The sequence below is a fragment of the Macaca thibetana genome, chromosome 1, assembly GCF_024542745.1.
Source record: "Macaca thibetana thibetana isolate TM-01 chromosome 1, ASM2454274v1, whole genome shotgun sequence".
In the NCBI taxonomy this organism is placed as follows: Eukaryota; Metazoa; Chordata; class Mammalia; order Primates; family Cercopithecidae; genus Macaca; species Macaca thibetana.
The window spans coordinates 91975095-91996718 of record NC_065578.1 but is presented as its reverse complement, the minus strand read 5'-3'; the positions used below and the strand labels follow the sequence as shown (position 1 = coordinate 91996718).

The 21624-nt window shown below is 37.9% G+C and overlaps 1 protein-coding gene across 6 annotated transcripts in view; it reads left to right on the top strand.

The window, feature by feature from the left end:
* EVI5 (ecotropic viral integration site 5) overlaps positions 1-21624 on the top strand; it is a 280650-nt gene that overhangs the window by 165611 nt on the left and 93415 nt on the right. For all 6 annotated transcript variants that reach the window (XM_050806911.1, XM_050806909.1, XM_050806893.1 and 3 more), the window contains 3 exons: positions 6488-6622; positions 10804-10944; positions 12385-12543. In XM_050806911.1, the coding sequence (XP_050662868.1) occupies positions 6488-6622; positions 10804-10944; positions 12385-12543 (435 nt within the window). The remainder of the gene's footprint in view (positions 1-6487; positions 6623-10803; positions 10945-12384; positions 12544-21624) is intronic.

Sequence of the window (21624 nt, the reverse complement as noted above, 5' to 3'; positions counted from 1 at the left end):
CTAGGTAGGCATTTCAATTAAAAATAGATTAACCATCAGTTTTATAGATTTTTTTTTTTTTTTGCAGCATTCAACTTCCACTTCCCATGTTTAATGTAAATTATATAATACAGGGATTTTGTTGTTAAACCAAGGATTAACTGATTCATTCAGCAGATAATATTTTGCTCACCTACCTATGAAAAGCACTGTTTGGTTCTGTTAACCAGGCAGTTACTGATTTACAATGGTAAATCAGTCAGACTGTCTCTGGCATTTGCTTATATAGTATATATAGAGATAAACATTTAAAAAATTAATCACACAATTTTTTTTTAAATGTTACTTTTAATTTCTGGGATACATGTGCAGAATGTGCAAGTTTGTTACATAGGTATACCTGTGGCATGGTGGTTTGCTGCACATACTGACTCATCCTCTGAGTTCCCTCTTCTTCCCCCTCAACCCCCAATAGGCCCTGGTGTGTGTCGTTCTCTTCCCTGTGTCCATGTGTTCTCATTGCTCAACTGCCACTTATGAGTGAGAACATGTGGTGTTTGGTTTTCTGTTCCTGTGTCAGTTTGCTGAGAATGATGGCTTCCATGTCCCTGCAAGAGACATGATCTCATTCCTTTTTATGGCTCCATAGTATTCCATGGTGTTTATGTACCACATTTTCTTAATCCAGTCTATCATTGATGGACATTTGGGTTGATTCCAAGTCTTTTCTATTGTAAACAGTGCTGCAGTAAACATATGTATGCATGTGTCTTTTTTTTTTTTTTTTTTTGAGACAGAGTCTCGCTGTGTCACACAGGCTGGAGTGCAGTGGTGCGATCTCAGCTCACTGCAAGCTCTGCCTCCTGGGTTCACACGGTTCTCCTGCCTCAGCTTCCCCAGCAGCTGGGACTACAGGTGCCCGCCACCATGCCCAGCTAATTTTTTTGTATTTTTAGTAGAGACAGGGTTTCACTGTGTTAGCCACAATGGTCTCTATCTCCTGACCTCGTGATCCACCCACCTCAGCCTCCCAAAGTGCTGGCAACACAGGCGTGAGCCACTGCGCCCGGCCATATGTGTCTTTATATTAGAATGATTTATATTCTTTTGGGTATATACCCGGTAGTGGGATTGCTAGGTCAAATGGTATTTCTGGTTCTAGAACTTTGAGGAATCGCCCTACTGTCTTCCATGATGGTTGAACTAATTTACATTACCATGAACACTGTAAAAGCATTCCTATCTGTCCACAGCCTCACCAGCATCTGTTGTTTCTCAACTTTTTAATAATTGCCATTCTGATTGGCATGAGATGGTATCTCATTGTGGGTTTGATTTGCATTTCTCTAATGATCAGTGATGTTGAGCTTTTTTTCCTATGTTTTTTGGCCATGTAAATATCATCTTTTGAGAAGTGTCTCTTCATATCCTTTGCCCACTTTTTGATGGGGTTGTTTTTTTCTTGTAAATTTGTTTAGGTTCCTTGTAGATTCTGTGTTGCTGGAAGTCAGGGACCCTGAATGGAGGGACTGGCTGAAGCCATGACAGAACATAAATTGTGAAGATTTCATGGACATTTATTAGTTCCCCAAATTATTATTTTTATAATTTCTTACACCTGTCTTTACTGCTGTCTCTGAACATAAATTGTAAAGATTTCATGGACACTTATCACTTCCCCAGTCAATACCCTTGTGATTTCCTATGCCTGTCTTTACTTTAATCTCTTAATCCTGTCATCTTCATAAGCTGAGGATGAATGTCGCCTCAGGACCCTGTGATGATTGCGTTAACTGCACAAATTGTTTAACCAATATGAAATCTGTGCACCTTGAAAAAAGAATAGGATAACAGTAATGTTCAGGGAACTAGGGAGATAACCATTAGGTCTGTCTGCCTGAGAGCCAGGTGGAACAGAGGCATAGTTCTCTTCTTTCAACAGCAAATAGGAGAAATATCACTGAATTCTTTTTCTCAGGAAGGAACATCACTGAGAAAGAGAATGAGTTCCCAAGGGGAGGTCTCAAAAATGGCTGCTTTGGGGACGTCTGTCTTTTACGGTGGTAGATAAGGGATGAAATAAGTGCCCATTTCCCGTAGCACTCCTAGACTTATTAGGATGAGGAAATTCCCACCTAATAAATTTTGGTCAGACCAGTTGTCTGCTCTCAAACCCTGTCTCCTGATAAGATGTTATCAATGACAGTGTGTGCCCGAAGCTTCATTAGCATTTTTAATTTTGCGCTGGTCCTGTGATCTCACCCTGCCTCCATTTGCCTTGTGATATTTTATTACCTTGTGAAGCATGTGATCTCTGTGAACCACAACCTATTCGTATGCTCCCTCCCCTTTTAAAAATCACTAATAAAAATTTGCTGGTTTTGTGGCTTGGGGGGCATCATGGAACCTGCCGACATGTGATGTCTTCCCCGGACACCCGGCTTTAAAATTTCTCTCTTTTGTACTCTTTCCCTGTATTTCTGAGACCGGCTGACACTTAGGGAAATAGAAAAGAACCTATATGAAATAACATTGAATTATCGGGGGCTGGTTTCCCCCAGTAATTCTGAATATTAGACCTTTGTCAGATGGGTAGATTGCAAAAAATTTTCTCCCATTCTGTAGGTTGCCTGTTCACTCTGATGGTAGTTTCTTTTGCTGTGCAGAAACTCTTTAATTAGATCTCATTTGTCAATTTTGGCTTTTGTTGCAATTGCTTTTGGTGTTTTCATCATGAAGTCTTTCTCCATGCCTATGTCCTGAGTAATACCTTGCCTAGGTTTTATTCTAGGGTTTTTATGGTTTGGGGTTTTACATTTAAGTCTTTAATCCATCTTGAGTAAATTTTTATATAAGGTGTGAGGAAGGGATCCAGTTTCAGTTTGCTGCCGGTTTTCTGAGCACCATTTATTGAATAGGAGTTCCTTTCCCCATTGCTTTTGTCAGGTTTGTCGAAGATCAGATGATTGTAGAAGCGTGGTGTTATTTCTGAGGTCTCTGTTTTGTTCCATTGGTCTGTATGTCTGTTTTGGTACCCGTACCATGCTGTTTTGGTTACCGTAGCCATGTATTATAGTTTAAAGTCAGGTAGCATGAGGCCTCCAGCCTTGTTCTTTTTGCTTGGTTATACAGGCTCTTCTTTGGTTCCATATGAAATTTAAAGTAGTTTTTGTCTAATTCTGTGAAGAATGTCAGTGGTAGTTTGATGGAAATAGCATTGAATCTATGAATTACTTTGGGCAGCTTACACAATTTTTTTTTTAGAGTTGTGATAAGTGTTACAAAAGGGACAAGAACAGGGTTCCATGAAATGTTTGGGTTCCTGAAAAGAACATATAAATGTCATATCTTGAAGTTAGTTAAAAGCTTAATGTATACTTAAATTCAAGCAATACTTGATATATTTGTGTGGACAACCCTTTTTCTAATTTCAGTTTTTTCCACTTAATAATATGAGAAACTTCCCCCAGTACAAATATTTACTTTTTACTGTATTACTCCTATATCCTTAAAATATTGAAGATTTTTTTTAAGCTCAAGAAACAAGCAAAAAGATTAATGAGAACTTTCTAACTTACCTTTACCTTTATAATTTTTGCAACACCAGAAAAGCACATAGGATTGAAAAGCAGACTCTGCTTACTAAAAAGAATTTCTGTCAGTTTCATTGGACTGGGATTGCTGGTATCACAGAAACATTATGAGATTCATTTACATAAATTAACTTGATATAAGTATAGGGAAGTCATCTGTCATTTGTACGCTTTTAAATAAAAGCCCCCCTTGCTGAGACTGCCTGCCATCATAATTGTGGCAGTTGTCATTTGGTAAAACAAATTGCGTATTTGTCCAAGTTACTCACTTGAATATGAAATGCACTCTTCTAGGAATTTCTTAATACAAGAACATGTGAGATCTATATGCTTAGATTTTTTTAGAAGTTTGGATTTTTAAAATATTATATCATTGATTTTTAGAACAGTATACATTAAAACAATATATTAAACTCTTCAACACCTATATGGCTTAAAGGTGAGGAACATGGGCTCTGTAATACAAACTCTCAATTAATAGCACTATCAACTGCTGTTTGACGTTGGTGCACCCTATTAGTTTCCTTATTAGTAAGGTAGTAATTGTGGTGAGGGTTAAAGGAGAATATAAAGTGCTTAACTTGTATCTGGCACATAGTAAGTGGTGAGTAGATGTTAGCTGCTGTCATAATTGTCATTTCTGTCAAACATTAAAACGTGTTTATAAAACTGTTTTTCCCCCTGTGGAAAATAGAATAAATTGAAACTACAGTGGTTAGCTTCAGGCAATTTATAGTTCACAGCAGCATCTTTTCCTTAGATGCTGTGTAATTTGCAATGTGTTAGTTGACTATCATCATGAAGACCTGATAATTAAGAGAATTATATTCTGTAAACTGTGTCAGTGGCAAAACTATTACCTAATACATTTAGAATTATTTTAATCCAGAAGACTAAAATAATATGTTTTAGTGTATAAAAAGCATAAGATACATATTATCCAGAATGACTTGTTATCAGAGCATTTCAGCTCTCTGTAAATTTTATTAATAAAGATTTGTTCCCAACATTACTATAGCCTTTTGTACTTGATTGGATTAGTTGGTATATTCCAATCAAGAGTTCCATTCTCATATGAGCCTTTGAGTTTGATGTTTTCTTGGGGATCTCCTAATATAAAGTCTTGGCAAACAAACCTGTACTACAGTTGCCAGGGCTTTAAGTTGAGGGCAAAAAAATTCTACCAGTACCCATGAAATAACTATGATCTGATTAAATAAATTATGGCACTTCTAGTTGGGATGTGGTCATTCCAAAAGAATGCCTTTTTCCTAATTGATAGAAGGTAAGTATTTGCTAAGATGATGTATCTGTTGCAGATTCTCTTTTCGTATTGAAATATTGTTTCAATAGTATCAAAATTACTAGAAGAAATAATGTATAATGCATTGAATTAAAGTCCTCATTTGCACATCTTTTTGGGTAACTGGGGCAGGAGAGTACCATGTATTAAGCATCTGGTTATTTTTAATAGTTATAATTTGACATCTATTTTGTTCCTAACATATTAAAGAGTAAAAATAACTGGGCTTTATTCATGCTAGTTCAGTAGAAGATTGTTTTTTATGACTTTATTTTGTAATTTTGAGTTGCCACATTTTCTTTACTACATGAATTAAATGTGAAGTAATAGACAATTTATTTTAGCAAGTATTTTATAATGATGAATTGCATGTTGCTTCTGTACAGAAGCTTTTGTATGGGCACTGGCTTAAAAATGGTGACTTAAGTGTTTGCATCAATATTCATGTTTTATAGAGTAGGAAAGCAAATGGGAACATGGCGTGCTTCCGGGGTTAATTTCTTCGTGCAGCATCTGTGTCTTCTCTGCTTCCAGCAGTTATTTCTTTGTATATCTTTTTTTTTTTTTCTTTTCTTCTTGAGACAAGAGTCTTGCTCTGTTGCCTGGGCTGGAGTACAGTGGCATGATCTCGGCTCACTGCAACCTCCACCTCCTGGGCTCAAGCCATTCTCCTGCCTCACCCTCCCTAGTAGCAGGGATTACAGATGTGTGCCACCATGCCCAGCTAATTTTTGTAGTTTTAGTAGAGTCAGGGTTTCACCTTGTTGGCTAGGCTGATCTTGAAGTTCTGGCCTCAAGTGATCCACCCACCTCGGCCTCCCAAAGTGCTGGGAAACCATGCATATCTTCTGAAGAAGATTTCTAAGCACAAATACAATTTTGTTATTTTGGAATTTAGATGGTTCACATTATTGTGGGTACCCTGTTTTTTTTCCATTAGATTAAAATATATTTTTGAGTAATGTTTACATGTCTTCTGTAGTACATAATAGTACTATCAAATAGCAATATATAATGTGTCACAGATGTAATTTAAAATTTTCTAATAGCCACATTAAAAGGAGTTTAAAAAAGGTAAAATTAATATTTTCATTTACCTCAGTATATTCAAAATATTATTTTAACATGTAATTGATATAAAAATCATTGAGATTTTTTTATTTCATATTAAGTCTTCAAAATCCAGTTTGTATTTTATACTTAAAACTTGTTTTAATCTTGATTAGCCACATTTCAAATGTTCAGTAGCCACATGTGGCTAATTGCTATCCTATTTATTGTGTGGTGTAGGTCTGTAACGTCAGAACGAATTCTTTGTGTCTGGATGGATGGACAGATAAAAGGAGATGTTTATCTTGTATGAATCAGATTTGATCAGTGCAATAACTAGTTACCAAAGCCCAATAATGTGGTCGTCTTTATAGATATCAAAGTTGGGCTTTTTTACTCATTGGAAAAGTTAATTGGAGGAGATACATTGGTAATATTGGGTAGATGGAACTTCTCCTATTTAGTTGCCCTTAATATAACTGTATTAGGTAGTTGCATTGTTTTTACTGTATATACATGTTTATACTTCCATGAAATTTCAATGTATGTCTGTAACCTTTAGCATAAATGCAGTTCCAACTACAACGAAGATTTTGTACTACAGCTAGAAAAGGAATTGGTCCAAGCCCGACTGAGTGAAGCTGAGTCTCAGTGTGCACTAAAAGAGATGCAGGATAAAGTCTTGGATATAGAGAAGGTAAGAAACCTACACAAATGCAGTCACTTCCAAATTAGAGGGGATATGTAATATTTGTTAAGTACTTACTGAGCAATTTAATTGACTTGGTGTTTTTATACATTAGAAGCCTTACATGTTAGTTACTAAGAGGAAAAGGAAAAAAAGATTTTTAAAATTGCCAGTTATTCCTTGTTGCCTTCATACTAATCAAAGCCCCATATTTAAGGATAAAAATGGAGATTAGAGCCCTTTTGGAGGAAAACGACCAGAATAATTTTCATAAAAAGAGTATCTAAATGTTGCAGAAGAGAAACTCGGGTGAAAGAAATTAACTGCTGTCGTCAAATATTGCAATATTTTCATGTAGAAGAGATAGAATAGGACTAATACATAGACATTTCAGGGAAAATTTGATCTGAGTGTAGTTGTTAGAACTGTCCAATCTAGAACAAGTTACCTCAGGATATGTAGGAAGTTCCTTTTAGCCTGAGTGTACTCACAGAAGCTAACTTACTTCTTTTCAAGGATATTGAAGAACATCAAAGATCAGATAAGTAATGGGAATAGAAGAACTTCAGGTTTCTTATAACTTTCAGATTTAAAAGTTCTAGATTACAAACTCTGAATCTCTTGTTTTCTCATCTGTAAATTTATTGGTGGCCTGTGCTCTGTGTCATTAGTTCCTTTTTACTCTTAGGTAATAGCTAGCTACTGAATCCAAAAACCTGATAGATAATGGACATAACAGTCTCAGGTATTTTTAACTATTTTCTTAATGAAATAGGACAAGTGTAACGAGAAACAGTAATGGAATAATTTTGCTGGAAAGCTCCTTGCTATTTTTATATTTCTGGAAAATGTATTCTTTCTATTTGTTGAGAAAAAAAAGCCAGCAAGAGTGCTAAAAGAAATGGCTAACAGAATATTTGGTCTCTAACTTAGGTATATTCTGGGTTACATGATTTAGAGAAGAATCTGTGTCTTGCAGTTAGAAAGATTTTGAATATTTGATAGAAGTGTATTTGGATTCCATTCAAAACTGGATTTCGTAAGTGGCTGTGGTGTTTTTCATTTTTCACATTATAAAGTAGAAAGGAATTTGAAAGGTAGCATGCTTCCTATGGTAATTTCTTCATGCAGCATTCTCTTTTTTTCTGCTTCCAGCAATCTTTTAAATGCATATGCAGTAAATTTTTGGTTTTCAACTGAGAAAATATTTAAAGTCCATCATAAGAATGTGTAATTGGTGAGAATAACTTCATTTCATCATCCCTGTGAGCAGAAATTTGCATGTGTACCATGAAATATTTAGAGATAGAAAATTTCATAGAATCAGGCCTTGAAATCTCAATGTTACCTCAGTTTACCTGTTTACCTAGGGAGCTTTCCCTAGGACCTAATTTTGGATCTCTTGGTAACTCTCCGGAGAAGTTTGATACTGGGCTACCCTGTGTCCTTTTTATCTTTTAATATGGTGGGAAATTGATCTAAATCTTGTATCCGTGTGCTGGGATAATTGGCTAGCCACATGTAGGAGCATGAAACTGGATCCTCTTCTCTCACATTATACAAAAATCAACTTAAAAGATGGATTAAGGACTTAAACCTAAAACCGGAAACTATAAAAGTTCTAGAAGATAACATTGGAAAAACCCTTCTAGACATTTGCTTAGGCAAGGATTTCATGACCAAGAACCCAAAAGCAAATGCAATTAAAACAAAGATAAATAGCTGGGACCTAATTAAACTAAAGAGCTTTTGCACGGAAAAAGGAACAGTCAGCAGAGTGAACAGACTACCCACAGAGTGGCAGAAAATCTTCACAATCTATATGTCTGACAAAGGACTAAGATCCAGAATCTACAACGAACTCAAATCAGTAAGAAGAAAATACTCTCATCAAAAAGTGGGCTAAGGACATGAATAGACAATTCTCAAAAGAAGATATACAAATGGCCAACAAACATACGAAAATATACTAAACATCGGCTGGGTGCGGTGGCTCACGCCTGTAATCCCAGCCCTTTGGGAGGCCAAAGTGAGTGGATCACAAGGTCAGGAGTTCAAGACCAGCCTTGATAATGATAAAGACTTGGGCAAGATAATGAAACCTTGTGTCTACTAAAAATACAAACAATTCACCAGTTGTGGTGGCAGGCGCCTGTAATCCCAGCTACTCGGAAGGCTGAGGCAGAGAATTGCTTGAACCTGGGAGGCAGAAGTTGCAGTGAGCCAAGATCGTGCCACTGCACTCGAGCCTGGGCTACAGAGGAAGACTCCGTCTCAAAAAAAAAAAAAAAAAAAAAAAAAAAGAAAAAGAAAAGAAAAAGTACTAAACGTCACTAATGATCAGGGAAATGCAAATCAAAACCACAATGTAATACCACCTTACTTCCACAAGATTAGCCGTAATCAAAAAATAAAAATAAAACAGTAGATGTTGGCATGGATGCAATGAACAGGGAATGCTTCTGCACTGCTAGTGGGAATGTAAACTAGTACAGCCACTATGGAAAACAGTGTGGAGATTCCTTAAAGAACTAAAAGTAGAAGTACCATTTGACCCAGCAATCCCACTACTGGGTATCTATCTACCCAGAGGGAAAAAAGGTCATTATTTGAAAAAGATACTTGCACACACATGTTTATAGCAGCACAGATCACAATTGCAAAATCATGGAACCAATGCAAATGCCCATTGGTCAACAAGTGGATAAAGAAACTGTGATTGATATATATATACACATATATGAGATGGAATACTACTCAGCCATAAAAAGGAATGAATTAACAGCATTTGCACTGTCCTGGATGAAATTGGAGACTATTATTCTAAGTGAAGTAACTCAAGAATGGAAAACCAAACATCGTATGTTCTCACTGATATGTGGGAGCTAAGCTATGAGGACTCAAAGGCAAAAGAATAATTCAGTGGACTTTGGGGACTTGAGGGGAAGAGTGGGAGGGGAGTGAGGGATAAAAGACTACAAATAAGGTGCAGTGTATACTGCTTGGGTGATGGGTGGACCAAAATCTCACAAGTCACTACTAAAAAACTTATGTAACCAGATACTGCCTGAACCCTGATAACTTATGGAAAAATATAAATAAATAAATAAGTCTTGTATCCATGAATCAAGTTGTTTAATTTCAGTCATTTCATTTGAATCAATTGTTAAATTGTTTAATTTGTATTAATTTCTTGACTGTTGATGTAAATAGTGACTAATACACAGAGAGTTGATGCCTCTCTCAGAAATAACATACTGAGGAAATACAACAAAAACAGATTTTGGACTACTGTTTTCTATACATATTTAAAAAGTAAATGATGTTCATGCTTTATCTGGAGTCCTGATCAGAGGTTAGTAAGTTTATTGCCATACTGAAAAAATTTTTAATCCTGTTGCTCCGTAACTTTTAGTATTTTATTAACAAATCAGAGTTAGATTTCTGTGTTCTCAAAATTAAGTACAGTTCCCCTCATACATTGCTCGTGGAAATGAAAATCTGTACAGCTGCTTTGGAAAAGTTTGGCAGTTTCCTAAAGTTAAACATAGAAAAATTACCATCTGAGCCAACAGTTCTACTCCTAAGTATATCTTAAGAACATTGAAAACCTAAGTCTACACACAAACTTTTGCACCGATGTTCATAGCAACATTATAATAGTCAAAAAGTAGAAACAACCCAAATTTGTATTAACTGATGAATAAATAGATTAAATGTGGTATATCTATACAGTGGAATATCATTTGGCATAAAAAAAAGATTGAACCTTGAAAACGTTGTTCTAAGTGAAGTAAGGTTGTCACAAAAAGCTATAAATACATATGATTTCACTTACAAGAAATGTCCAGGTAGGCAAATTCATGGAAACAAAAAGTAGATTGGTGGTTGCCAGGGGCTGGGGAAATGGGGAATGTAGAATGACTGGTGATGAGTATAGGTTTTCTTTTTTGCATGATCAAAATATTCTGAAATTAGAACATGGTGATGTTTAAACAACCCTGTAAATACTCTGAAAACCACTAGCTCTTGTGTATTTTAAAAGGGTGAGTTTCATAGTTTGTGAATTATATTTCAGTACAGCTGCATAAAATTAACTACATTTAAGTGTGTAACAAAATAGCTGTTATGTGTGCTGTATTTTATTCCTTAATTTTAAAAGTCCCAAATTAAATTTTCTTCTTCTTTAGAGGAATAACTCCCTTCCTGATGAGAATAATATCGCAAGGCTTCAGGAAGAACTCATTGCTGTGAAACTGAGAGAAGCAGAAGCCATTATGGGTTTGAAAGAACTTAGACAGCAAGTCAAGGATTTAGAGGAACACTGGCAGGTATTTTAATATATTTTTTGTGCTTTTTAAAAAGAGAATAAAACCCAAATTTCCAATATGTAAGAGTTTGAAGTACCTGATGACCTACAGTAGGAGATGAGTTTAAAGTGAGAGAGACCCTGTTTAATGTCAAAATTGAGAGTATTTATAAACTGAAAGTGCTCTTAGGCTGTTTCTCTCTCTTTAATTCTTATAATAAAATAAAAGATACAGTAGATATCGGATCATATTTTTGTAATTGTACCGTTGTGCCTTGTATAACTTTTTCTGAAAAACTGTAAAAGTATTCTATATTGTACATATTTTATCTTACGTTGATATTAAGTCCATTGTTGGTTAGTGTGAAACACCAGAAGAGTGACAACATTATAAATTTAGTGTATAAATTAGTAACTTAGTTACCTCACCAAATAAATGACATTTATCTGGTATATGACCACAAATTTATTCATGTATGAGGGAAATGTTGACAAGGAACAAAATACATATTCTATGTAAGGACCAAAATTAGGCCTTGACATTGTCATGCCGTTTTTTTAAAACGTGTTTTTACAAAGTATCAGATTGCAATAAACTTGAAATTTTAAAACAAAAAAGACAAAATTTGTACTTTGTCACAGATATTTTGAGAAACACTGCCCTTAACTTCTAACATTCCTTCCTTAAGGATGGCCCCATTTTTTTTCCTAATTTATTGGGATTTCATTGAAGATAATATGAAAAATCTCTCATTAAAAAAATTACAGTGAAAATTGTATTCTTTTCAAGAATTCATCTGCAGTATATAGAGAAAAAAATTTGAACTATATTTGAGTTTGTGTCCCAGATCTGCACTGGCTGTGTGATACTCCTGAAGTTATTTAATCACAGTGTTATTTTCTTACCTGTGAAAAACCAAAAATGTTACCACATACATTGCCAAATGTTCCCTGGAGGGACAAAATTGCCCCAGTTGGGAACCAATAATGGCAATAATGTGAATGATGCTTTCTAAAATTGTTTAATGTGGTGATCCTGGGCAGTGAATTCTAAAAGTGCCCTTCTTTCTTCTCGGGTCTCTTTTCTCCAATAAATTCTATCTTTTTTTTTTTTTTAAAGTACAGACGAGGTTTCATCATGTTGGCCAGGCTGGTCTCGAACCCCTGACCTCAGGTGATCTGCCTGCCTCGGCCTCCCAAAGTGCTGGGATTACAGGTGTGAGCCACCGTGCCTGGCCAATAAATTCTATCTTAAATATGCTTAAGATCTGCAAAGGTCTTTTTATGAAACCCTTTTATTCAGATGATAATAGTGCCTGATTAATAGGATTTTCTAGGGATTAAATAAAATAATGTGTGGAAAGTGTTTTATATAGCACAGGCCTGAAATAAGTGCTCAGTAATATTAGCTCTGATTTTGATACTGAGAGTACTTGCTGCAATATAATTTTTTATGCTTTAGCGCCACTTAGCTCGTACCACTGGGAGATGGAAAGACCCACCGAAGAAAAATGCTATGAATGAGTTACAAGATGAACTGATGACCATTCGACTTAAAGAAGCTGAAACACAGGCAGAAATAAGAGAAATAAAACAAAAGATGATGGAAATGGAAACACAGGTATGATGGGAAAGCCCAGTATCTTTAAAAAGTATCATTAGCTGATCAAGGGTTTGTGCACAGATTGTATCATCTAGAATAGAGATAAAAGGTGAAGATATGAAACTGTATAGACTGCAGTTTTCTAGCCCAAATGAAGATGGCAAAAAATTTTTATATTGGATTTCAGAGGTTTAATCCTTCTTTGACCCATTCAACAAAGTTCAAGCCAGTCAAATTTTATTTGACTTTATTGGGTAAAACTCATAGCATTGCCCTGCTGCATGACTTGAGAAGGAACACTATGTAGAGCAAAATTTTTCAAACTCAACACTTTTAACATTTTTGGCTAGAAGATACTTTGTTTTACGGAGGTGGTCCGTGCGTTGTAGATGTTTAGCAGCATCCCTGGCCTCTACCCACTAGTTGCCAGTAACGTCTCTCCTATCCCAGGTTGTGACGACCAAAAATGTTTCCACATACATTGCCAGATGTCCCCTGGGGGGCAAAATTGCCCCAGTTGGGAAGCACTGATGTATACTATAATGTGAATGATGCTTCCTAAAGTTGTTTAATGTGGTGACCCTGGGCAGTAAATTCTAAAATTGCCCTTCTTTCTTCTCAGGTCTCTCTTCTCTCCAATAAATTCTATCTTAAATATATTTAAGATCTGCCAAGGTCTTTTTATGAAGCCCATTTGCATGGTAAAGGCACATTTGGTTTTCATGTGGTACATTTGTTTGGACCATATTCTTACACTCTGTGAATGTTTTTAAAGTATTTATTCAGTCAGTAGGGGGCATAGTTAACTCATACATCATTCTGTATTCCAGTGTGCAAAATGATCATAATCTCAAACATGATAACATGAATATGTAATTTCTTCAAAATAAATATATCTTGTTTTACATTGTTCAAAGTTATTTTCTTATATTTTTCTTGTATTATTCTATATAAAATACTTTCCATGCATTATTTTATTCGGTATAATTAAAATAGGAAGAGGTACACTTGAGATTATGAATAGTAGAAATCTTAAGTTTTACAATGGGAAGTTTTATTTTTGTAATCAGATTTTATTTTAGTATAGATACTAAAGATGAAAACACAGCTTTTAAGCCATTGTTGAGGATTTATTTCACAGTGGGTAGAGGTGAATAAATCAAATCCAACAGACATGGTTTTGAGAACTTGTGAAACACAAAGCACTGCCTCAGCCATTAAAGGACTTACACTTGGGAAATCAGGTATGCACAGACAGTATTTAATATAACTCAGAAATTTGGTAAGTAGAGAGTTAGACAGGAATTATATGGAGACTAAGAGGGGAAAATTAATTTCAACTAGGTGGTTTGGAGAAAGGTTTCCTAAGGAATTTGTGTTGTGCCTAATACTGTCGCTGACTAATAAGTGTGATTTTGGATGGATTTTGCTGGAAGCAGGATGGTATGAAGCACTGGTTCCTAAATGCCAGCCAGTATTTGGACTGGTGATGATCCATGAAATTTTCACATTGATAAATGAAAAAAAAGAAAACAAAAAAAATCGTATGGTGTAATGGTGGTGGTGTATAGTAATCTAAAGAGTATTATATCAAACACTCATGTATCCACCATTTAGATTAAGAAATTTGTCCATGTTTATACATGTAACTCCAGTTCTGTCATTTTAAGGACTTTTAGAAAAGTCTGTCAGTGACTATACCTCAATTTATTGATCCACTCTCCTTTTTGCTCTTGCGAACAGTGCTACTCTGAACATTCTTGCTTAGGTTTCCTTGTGTATATCTTCAAGAGTTTCTTAAGTACAAAGGTTCTTATCATTTTTGTGTTTGTCTCTGCCATCAACACTGTTGGCAGTCTGGAACCTGTAGACCCCTTCTTAAAATAATATTTTTTAATGCATAAATCCCAGCCACTTTTATTGAGGTATAGTTATCAAAATACTAAAAACATATTTGTGATGGAGATCACATACACAGAGATACAACACATTCCCATTGCTCCATTCAGGTTTTTAATATTTTAGATTTAGTTTTTTTTGTTGTTTTTTGTTTTTAAGATGGAGTCTTGCTCTGTCTCCCAGGCTGGAGTGTAGTGGCCAGATCTCGGCTCACTGCAACCTCTGCCTCCTGGGTTCAGGCTATTCTCCTGCCTCAGCCTCCTGAGTAATTGGGATTACAGGCGGCCACCACTGTGCCCGGCTAATTTTTGTATTTTTAGTAGAGATGGGGTTTCACCATGCTGGCCAGGCTAGTCTCGAACTCCTGACCTTGTGATCCGCCCACCTCCGCCTCCCAAAGTGCTGGGATTACAGGTGTGAGCTGCCGCGCCCTGCCTAGATTTAGATTTCTTAAGATAAATTGTACTATATTTTTTCCCATCTTAATTTGTTTGTATGTGTTTTTATCTCTGATAAACAGCATATAGATGGTTACTTTTAAAAATACAGTCTGATAAATGATTGTTCAACTCTCAATAGGCTAAAAACTACTGAATATATGTATACTTGAGGGAGGTCAGTTTTATAATATGTGAACTGTATCTCAATAAAGCTATAAAAACTGGCTGGGTGCAGTAGCTCAAGCATGTAATCCCAACATTTTGGGAGGCCAAGGCAGGTGGATCACCTGAGGTCAGGAGTTTGAAACCAGCCTGGCCAACATGGTGAAACCCCATCTCTACTAAAAATACAAAAAAATTAGCCGGGCGTGGTGGCACATGCCTGTAGTCCCAGCTATTCGGGAGGCTGAGGCAGGAGAATCGGTTGAACCCAGTAGGTGGAGGTTGCAGCAGTGAGCCAGGATCACGCCACTGTACTCCTGTCTGGGTGACAGAGCAAGACTCCACCTCAAAGAAAAACAAAAAAAACTAAAAACTAAAAACCATTTAGTCTCATAGTTTCTTTTACCATCATGTTTGGTCTCAGTTTTGTGATTTTATTTGGATGGATATCTGTCACCTTGCTAGCTATTTTGTTTATTCTGTCTGTTCTTTGTTTCTTTATTTTTTTTCTACCTTCTCTTGGATTTATTAGATATTTATTGTGATTCCATTTGTATCTTCACATTTGACTTATTTATTTATACATCTTTCAAGAGTTTTTTTAGTGGTTCTGGGTTTTACAATAAATAGAGTGTACCTTCAAATAATAAATTATAAATAATAAATGAATAAATATTACACTTCATGTGTAATCTAAGGCTCTTTCAACAGTGTATTTTCAAATCTTTCTACCTCTTTTGTGAAATTGTCATACATTTTACATACTGTCCAAACATATATACTACTAATTTTGCATTAAAGTTATCTTTCATAGAAATTGAAAAACTTTTAATGAAATGTGTTTTTCCTTCAAGATATTCTGTTTCAGCACTCTGTGCAGATCCATGTTTCTGTCTGGTATCTTATTTTTTCTGCTGTAAGAACTTCTTTTATCATTTTCTTTAGTGCTGGTTTTTGTTTGAGAAAATGTTTATTTCTTCAATTTTAAAAGATATATTTGCAGGATATTGAATTCTGCCTTGACAGTTTTTTTCTTATAAAACTTTAAATCACTCTACTATCTTCTTGTCAGAAACCATGCCAGCCAGCACTGTGTTGTAATTCTTATTTTTGTTCCTCAACATGTAACGTATTTTTTCCTCTGGTTGCTTTCAAGCTTTTCTCTTTATAGCAGGTTGAATATGATATACCTAGATCTGTTTTTTTTTTCTCTTGAGTTTCTTTGATTTATAGATTTGTGTATGCCATAAATTTTGGAAAATTCTTGGTTGTTATTTCTTTTTTTTTTTTTTTAAGATGAAGTTTCACTCTTGTTGCCCAGGCTAGAGTGCAATGGCGTGATCTCGGCTCACTACAACCTCTGCCCGCTGGGTTCAAGCCATTCTCCTGCCTCAGCCTCCCAAGTAACTGGGATTACAGGCATGTGACACCAAGCATGGCTAATTTTGTATTTTTAGTACAGACGGGGTTTCTCCCTGTTGGTCAGACTGGTCTCAAACTCCTGACCTTAGGTGATCCGCTGGTCTCGGCCTCCCAAAGTTCTGGGATTACAGGCGTGAGCCACCATGCCCGGCCCTTGGTTGTTATTTCTTCAAGTATTTCTTCTCACGCTCTCTTCTTCAGGGGTTTCAATTATACATATGTTAGATTGTTCAAGGTTGTCTGACAACTCTTTGTTGCTCTGTTCTTTTTGTCCCTATTATTTTTCTCTTTCTGTTTTCAGTTTCCATTGACTAAAACATTTTTGCTGACAAGTTATTAAGTTCACTCATTCTTTCCATTGCTTTGTGGAGTTGTTTGATGAGCCACTGAAGGCATTCTTTACATCTGTTACCATTTTTCATTTCTAGCTTTTCTTTGAAAAAAAATTTTTTTTTTCAAAGAGAAAGGGTCTTACTGTGTTGCCCAGGCTGGTCTCGAACTCCTGAGCCCAGTGATCCTCCCACCTCAGCCTCCCCAAAGTGCTAGGATTACAGCCACGAACCACTGTGCCTAGCCCATCTCTAGCTTTTCTTTTTGACTCACAGTTTTCATTTTTCTGCTGATATTACCTGTCTAATCTTATATGATTTTCACCTTTACCTTAGAGCCTTTAGTATAGTAATCACAGTTATTTTAAATTCTCTGTCAGCTATTGTATTAGGGTTCTCTAAAGGGACAGAACTAATAGGATATATATATATAAAGGGGAGTTTATTTAAAGTATTAACTTACACGATCACAAGGTCCCACAATAGGCTGTCTATAAGCTGAAGAACAAGGAGAGCCAGTCCAAGTCCCAAAACCGAAGAGCTTGAAGTCCAGTGTTCGAGGACAGGAAGCATCCAGCATGGGGGAAATATATAGGCTGGGCCAGGCTCTCCTTTTCACATTTTTCTGCCTGCTTTATATCCGCTGGCAGCTGATTAGATTGTGCCCATCAGATAAGGGTGGATCTACCTTCCCCAGCCCACTGACTCAAATGTTAATCTCTTTTGGCAACACCCTCACAGACACACCGAGGATCAATACTTTGTATTGATCTTGGATATTAACTCAATATTAACCATCACAAGTCCGTCTTTTGTCAACTTGAACCTATGCACATCTCCTGAGATCATACATAATCTTCAAATAAAGACAATAATGCGGTAATAATTACACCTAACGTAATACAGCTATCCTTTGTACAACCGGAAATGCACCAATCCCCGACTCAAAAACTATTACATAAAGTTAACAATACTTAAATGCTGATATGAAGTCAATAAATCTTGTGTCACATGATAAAATATATTTTCTTAGTACAAATTACATACACAAACATGATTTTAACAAAAGGAGGAAATACTCATGACTATTACAGTCCTTGTTTCTGCAGCTGGTCACGTAGTGGTATCTGGTATTGATGACTGCCTTCTATTACCCATTCTGTATTCCCTTTGCTTTCAGCAAGCAGCTCAGCGGGTTGTGTTTTTTTTCCTGGTGGAGTGACCCAAACCTTCATTCCTGAGGGGTCTGGGCCATTTGTATTCCTGCCTGGTTTGGGATGTTGTAGTTTCCCATTGACCTGAATCACAGGGCATGGTAATACTAAGATGCCCTGATGGATCTCCTGTATTCCATGCATACTCTTCCTTACCTCTGTTGTGCAGTAGTAGGCTGATTTCGTCTTGATTGTCTGGGTCAGTCATCCCAGCCAACACTGTAACTCCTTTCTTAACCTGTTGACTTAAAGGTAGCAGGAGCCCAAAATGTCCAGGTGGCAATCTTAACTTCCAGTTTAATGGAGTTGTTGTGTCTTCTGGTGGTAGCGTTCCTCACTCTGGAACTAAGACCTGTAGGCCAGCAGAATTAATGTTGAGGGAATAGGAAGCAAAAATTTTGCTAGTGGATCACTAGGGGTGCTGGTGAGTGGTGCCACTTCTACTTCCACCCCTTGATTCCTGGACCCGTGAATCCTGGCTATGGGAGAAACAGTACCATATATTGGATGCTGATTCAGAGCATACACGGCCTTCTGGAGACCTTTGGCCCAGCCCTGCAAAGTGTTGTCACCTAGTTGACATTGTAATTGTGATTTCAAAAGGCCATTCCACCATTCTATCCATCCAGCTGCTTCAGGATGATGGGGAACATGGTAAGATCAGTGAATTCCATAAACGTGAGCCCACTGCCACACTTCTTCGGCCATAAAGTGAGTGCCTTGGTCAGAGGCAATGCTGTGTGGAATACCATGACAGTGGTTAAGGCATTCCGTGAGTCAACAGATGGTAGTCTCGGCAGAAGCATTACGTGCAGGATAGGTAAACCCATATCCAGAGTAAGTGTCTGTTCCAGTGAGGACAAACCTCTGCCCTTTCCATGATGGAAGAGGTCCAATATAATCAACCTGCCACCGGGTAGCTAGCTGATCACCCTAAGGAATGGTGCCATATCAAGGGCTCAGTGTTGGTCTCTGATGCTGGCAAGTTGGGCACTCAGCAGTGGCTGTAGCCAGGTCAGCCTTGGTGAGTGGAAGTCCATGTTGCTGAGAGCATGTGTAACCTCCATCCATGCCACCATGGCCACTTTGTTCATGGGCTTATTGGGCAACAGTGGGTGGCTGGGAAAAGAAACTGAGGGGTGTCCTCAGAAGGGGTCATCCTATCCACTCAATTATTAAACTCCTCCTCTGCTGAGGTCACCCGTTGGTGGGCACTCACATGGGATATAAATGTCTTCACAGTTTTTGGCCACTCAGAGAAGTCCATCCACATACCTCTTCCCCAGATTTCTTTGTCACCAATTTTCCAATCATGCTTCTTCCAAGTCCCTGACCAACCAGCCAAACCATCAGCTACATGAATCATTGTTTACTCGCACATCTGGCCAGTTATCCTTCCATGCAAAGTGCATAGCCAGGTGCACTGCTCAAAGTTCTGCCCAGTGGGAAGATTTACCTTCACCGCTGTCCTTCAGGGATGTCCTAGAAAGGGGCTGTAGTGCTGTGGCTGTCCACTTTCAGGTGGTTCCTGCATATCGTGCAGAAACATCTGTGAACCAGGCCCTGGTCTTCTCTTCCTCTGTTAGCTGATCGTAGGGAACTCCCCATGAGGCCATCAGTGCAGGCTGGGGGAGAGAAGACAGGGTGACAGGAGTGGAGACCATGGGCATTTGAGCTACTTCCTCATGGAATTTACTTGTCCCTTCAGGACCTGCTCAGGCCTAATCACGTGTATACCACTTCCATTTGATGATGGAGTGCTGCTGTGCACAGCCCACTTTATGACTAGATGGGTCAGAAAGTACCCAGTTCATGATATACAGTTCAGGTCGCATGGTGACTTGATGACCCATAGTCAGTTCGTGACTATGATGAACCATGGTTCAGTTTCCACCAAAGCCCAATAACAGGCCAACAGCTGTCTCTCAAAAGGAGAGTAGTTGTCTGCAGAAGATGGCAGGGTCTCGCTCCAAAATCCTAGAGGTCTCTGCTGTGACTCACCTGTAGGGGCCATGAATCTCTGTTTTTGTAATTCAAATTAGTATTTTGTCCATTCGACCTAGAAGTTTTCTGCTTGTATAAATTAAGTAGGAATCCTGCAGGCTTCCTATCAATTTCACTTCTAGGAACACCATGATTAGTTAGCCAATGCCAGAGTTCTAAACAAGTCAGACTATTTTGATTGCCCGTTTGCCGCTGCTGTTCATTACAGTAGCTACATCCACCTTGCCGTTGATGGTTAAGTACTGTCACTTGGCCGCTGCCACCTTGGGATTCAATTATTCCCTTTGTATTTAAATTTTGTAGTTGAGTAACTACAGTTCCCACCGTTAGATCTGACATACTGCGAAGAGCAATTACAGGGCTCTTCAAAGATGCAGGTGCTGCCCTCACAAATCTATTTCAAAAGGCATTGGTCAAGAGTATGTCTTCTGGACCCTCCCAGCTGAGATGAGTAGGTCTAAAGTGACTAATCCACTCCACCATCCCAATCTCCCTAAACCTTTGGATCCCATCCTCTACATTAAACCAAGGGAGAGGCCGGGCGTGGTGGCTCAAGCCTGTAATCCCAGCACTTTGGGAGGCCAAGACGGGCGGATCACGAGGTCAGGAGATCAAGACCATATTGGCTAACACGGTGAAACGCCGTCTCTACTAAAAAAATACAAAAAACTAGCCAGGCGAGGTGGCGGGCGCCTGTAGTCCCAGCTACTCAGGAGGCTGAGACAGGAGGATGGTGTAAACCCGGGAGGCGGAGCTTGCAGTGAGCTGAGATCCGGCCACTGCACTCCAGCCTGGGCGACAGAGCGAGACTCCGTCTCAAAAAAAAAAAAACCCAAGGGAGATCAGGAGTTTCCAGCTCACTCACTGTGAACCATCTTCTAATCCATCTTTCAGCCAAGAAAATAAACTATTAGAACCTTTTTTAACCCCCAGAGTTGCAACATTAAATGCTGAGTCCCTACTTAGTGGGTCCAAATCAATAAATTCAGCCTGATCCAACTCTGTGTTCCTTTCACCATTATCCCATACCCTTAATATCCATTCCCATGGCCTGTTTTCCAGATTTCTGTTTATATAAATTAGAGAACTCAAACATTTTTTTTTCAAATGTAGCACACCTCATGGGTCACACTGTCAACCTCACCTCTAGGGGCCCACTGAGACTTTAACCTAGCTATAGGTCTAGAAGCAAACAGGTGTTGGGGGTGGCTCCTGAGAAGAATCAACATTATCTTGCCTGGCAACTTCCTCAGGGGAGGGCATCAATGTTGCCTCAGGCAGTGCAGGGTTCATTTCCTCAGACCAAGGTGGAAAGGCTGATGGCAGCATGGGTCGGGAAGGGGTTGTTACCACTACTAGGGATGGGGAAGCTGTTCCTTCTGATAAAAAAGGTTCATCTGAGTTTACAAACTCAGTGTCCCCAGCTTCATCAGGGTCCTCCCACACATCCCCATTCCAAGTTTTAGGGTCCCATTGTTTTCCAATCAATGCCTTCACTTTAACAGTAGACACCTGACAAGGCTGTGCATGCATCTTTCGTTGCAGGTCAGCCACTCTCATGAAGAGCTTGTGACTGTCTACTCTCATTCAAGGCAGTCTTAGCAGATTTGAGGCTTAGTATCTGCTTCT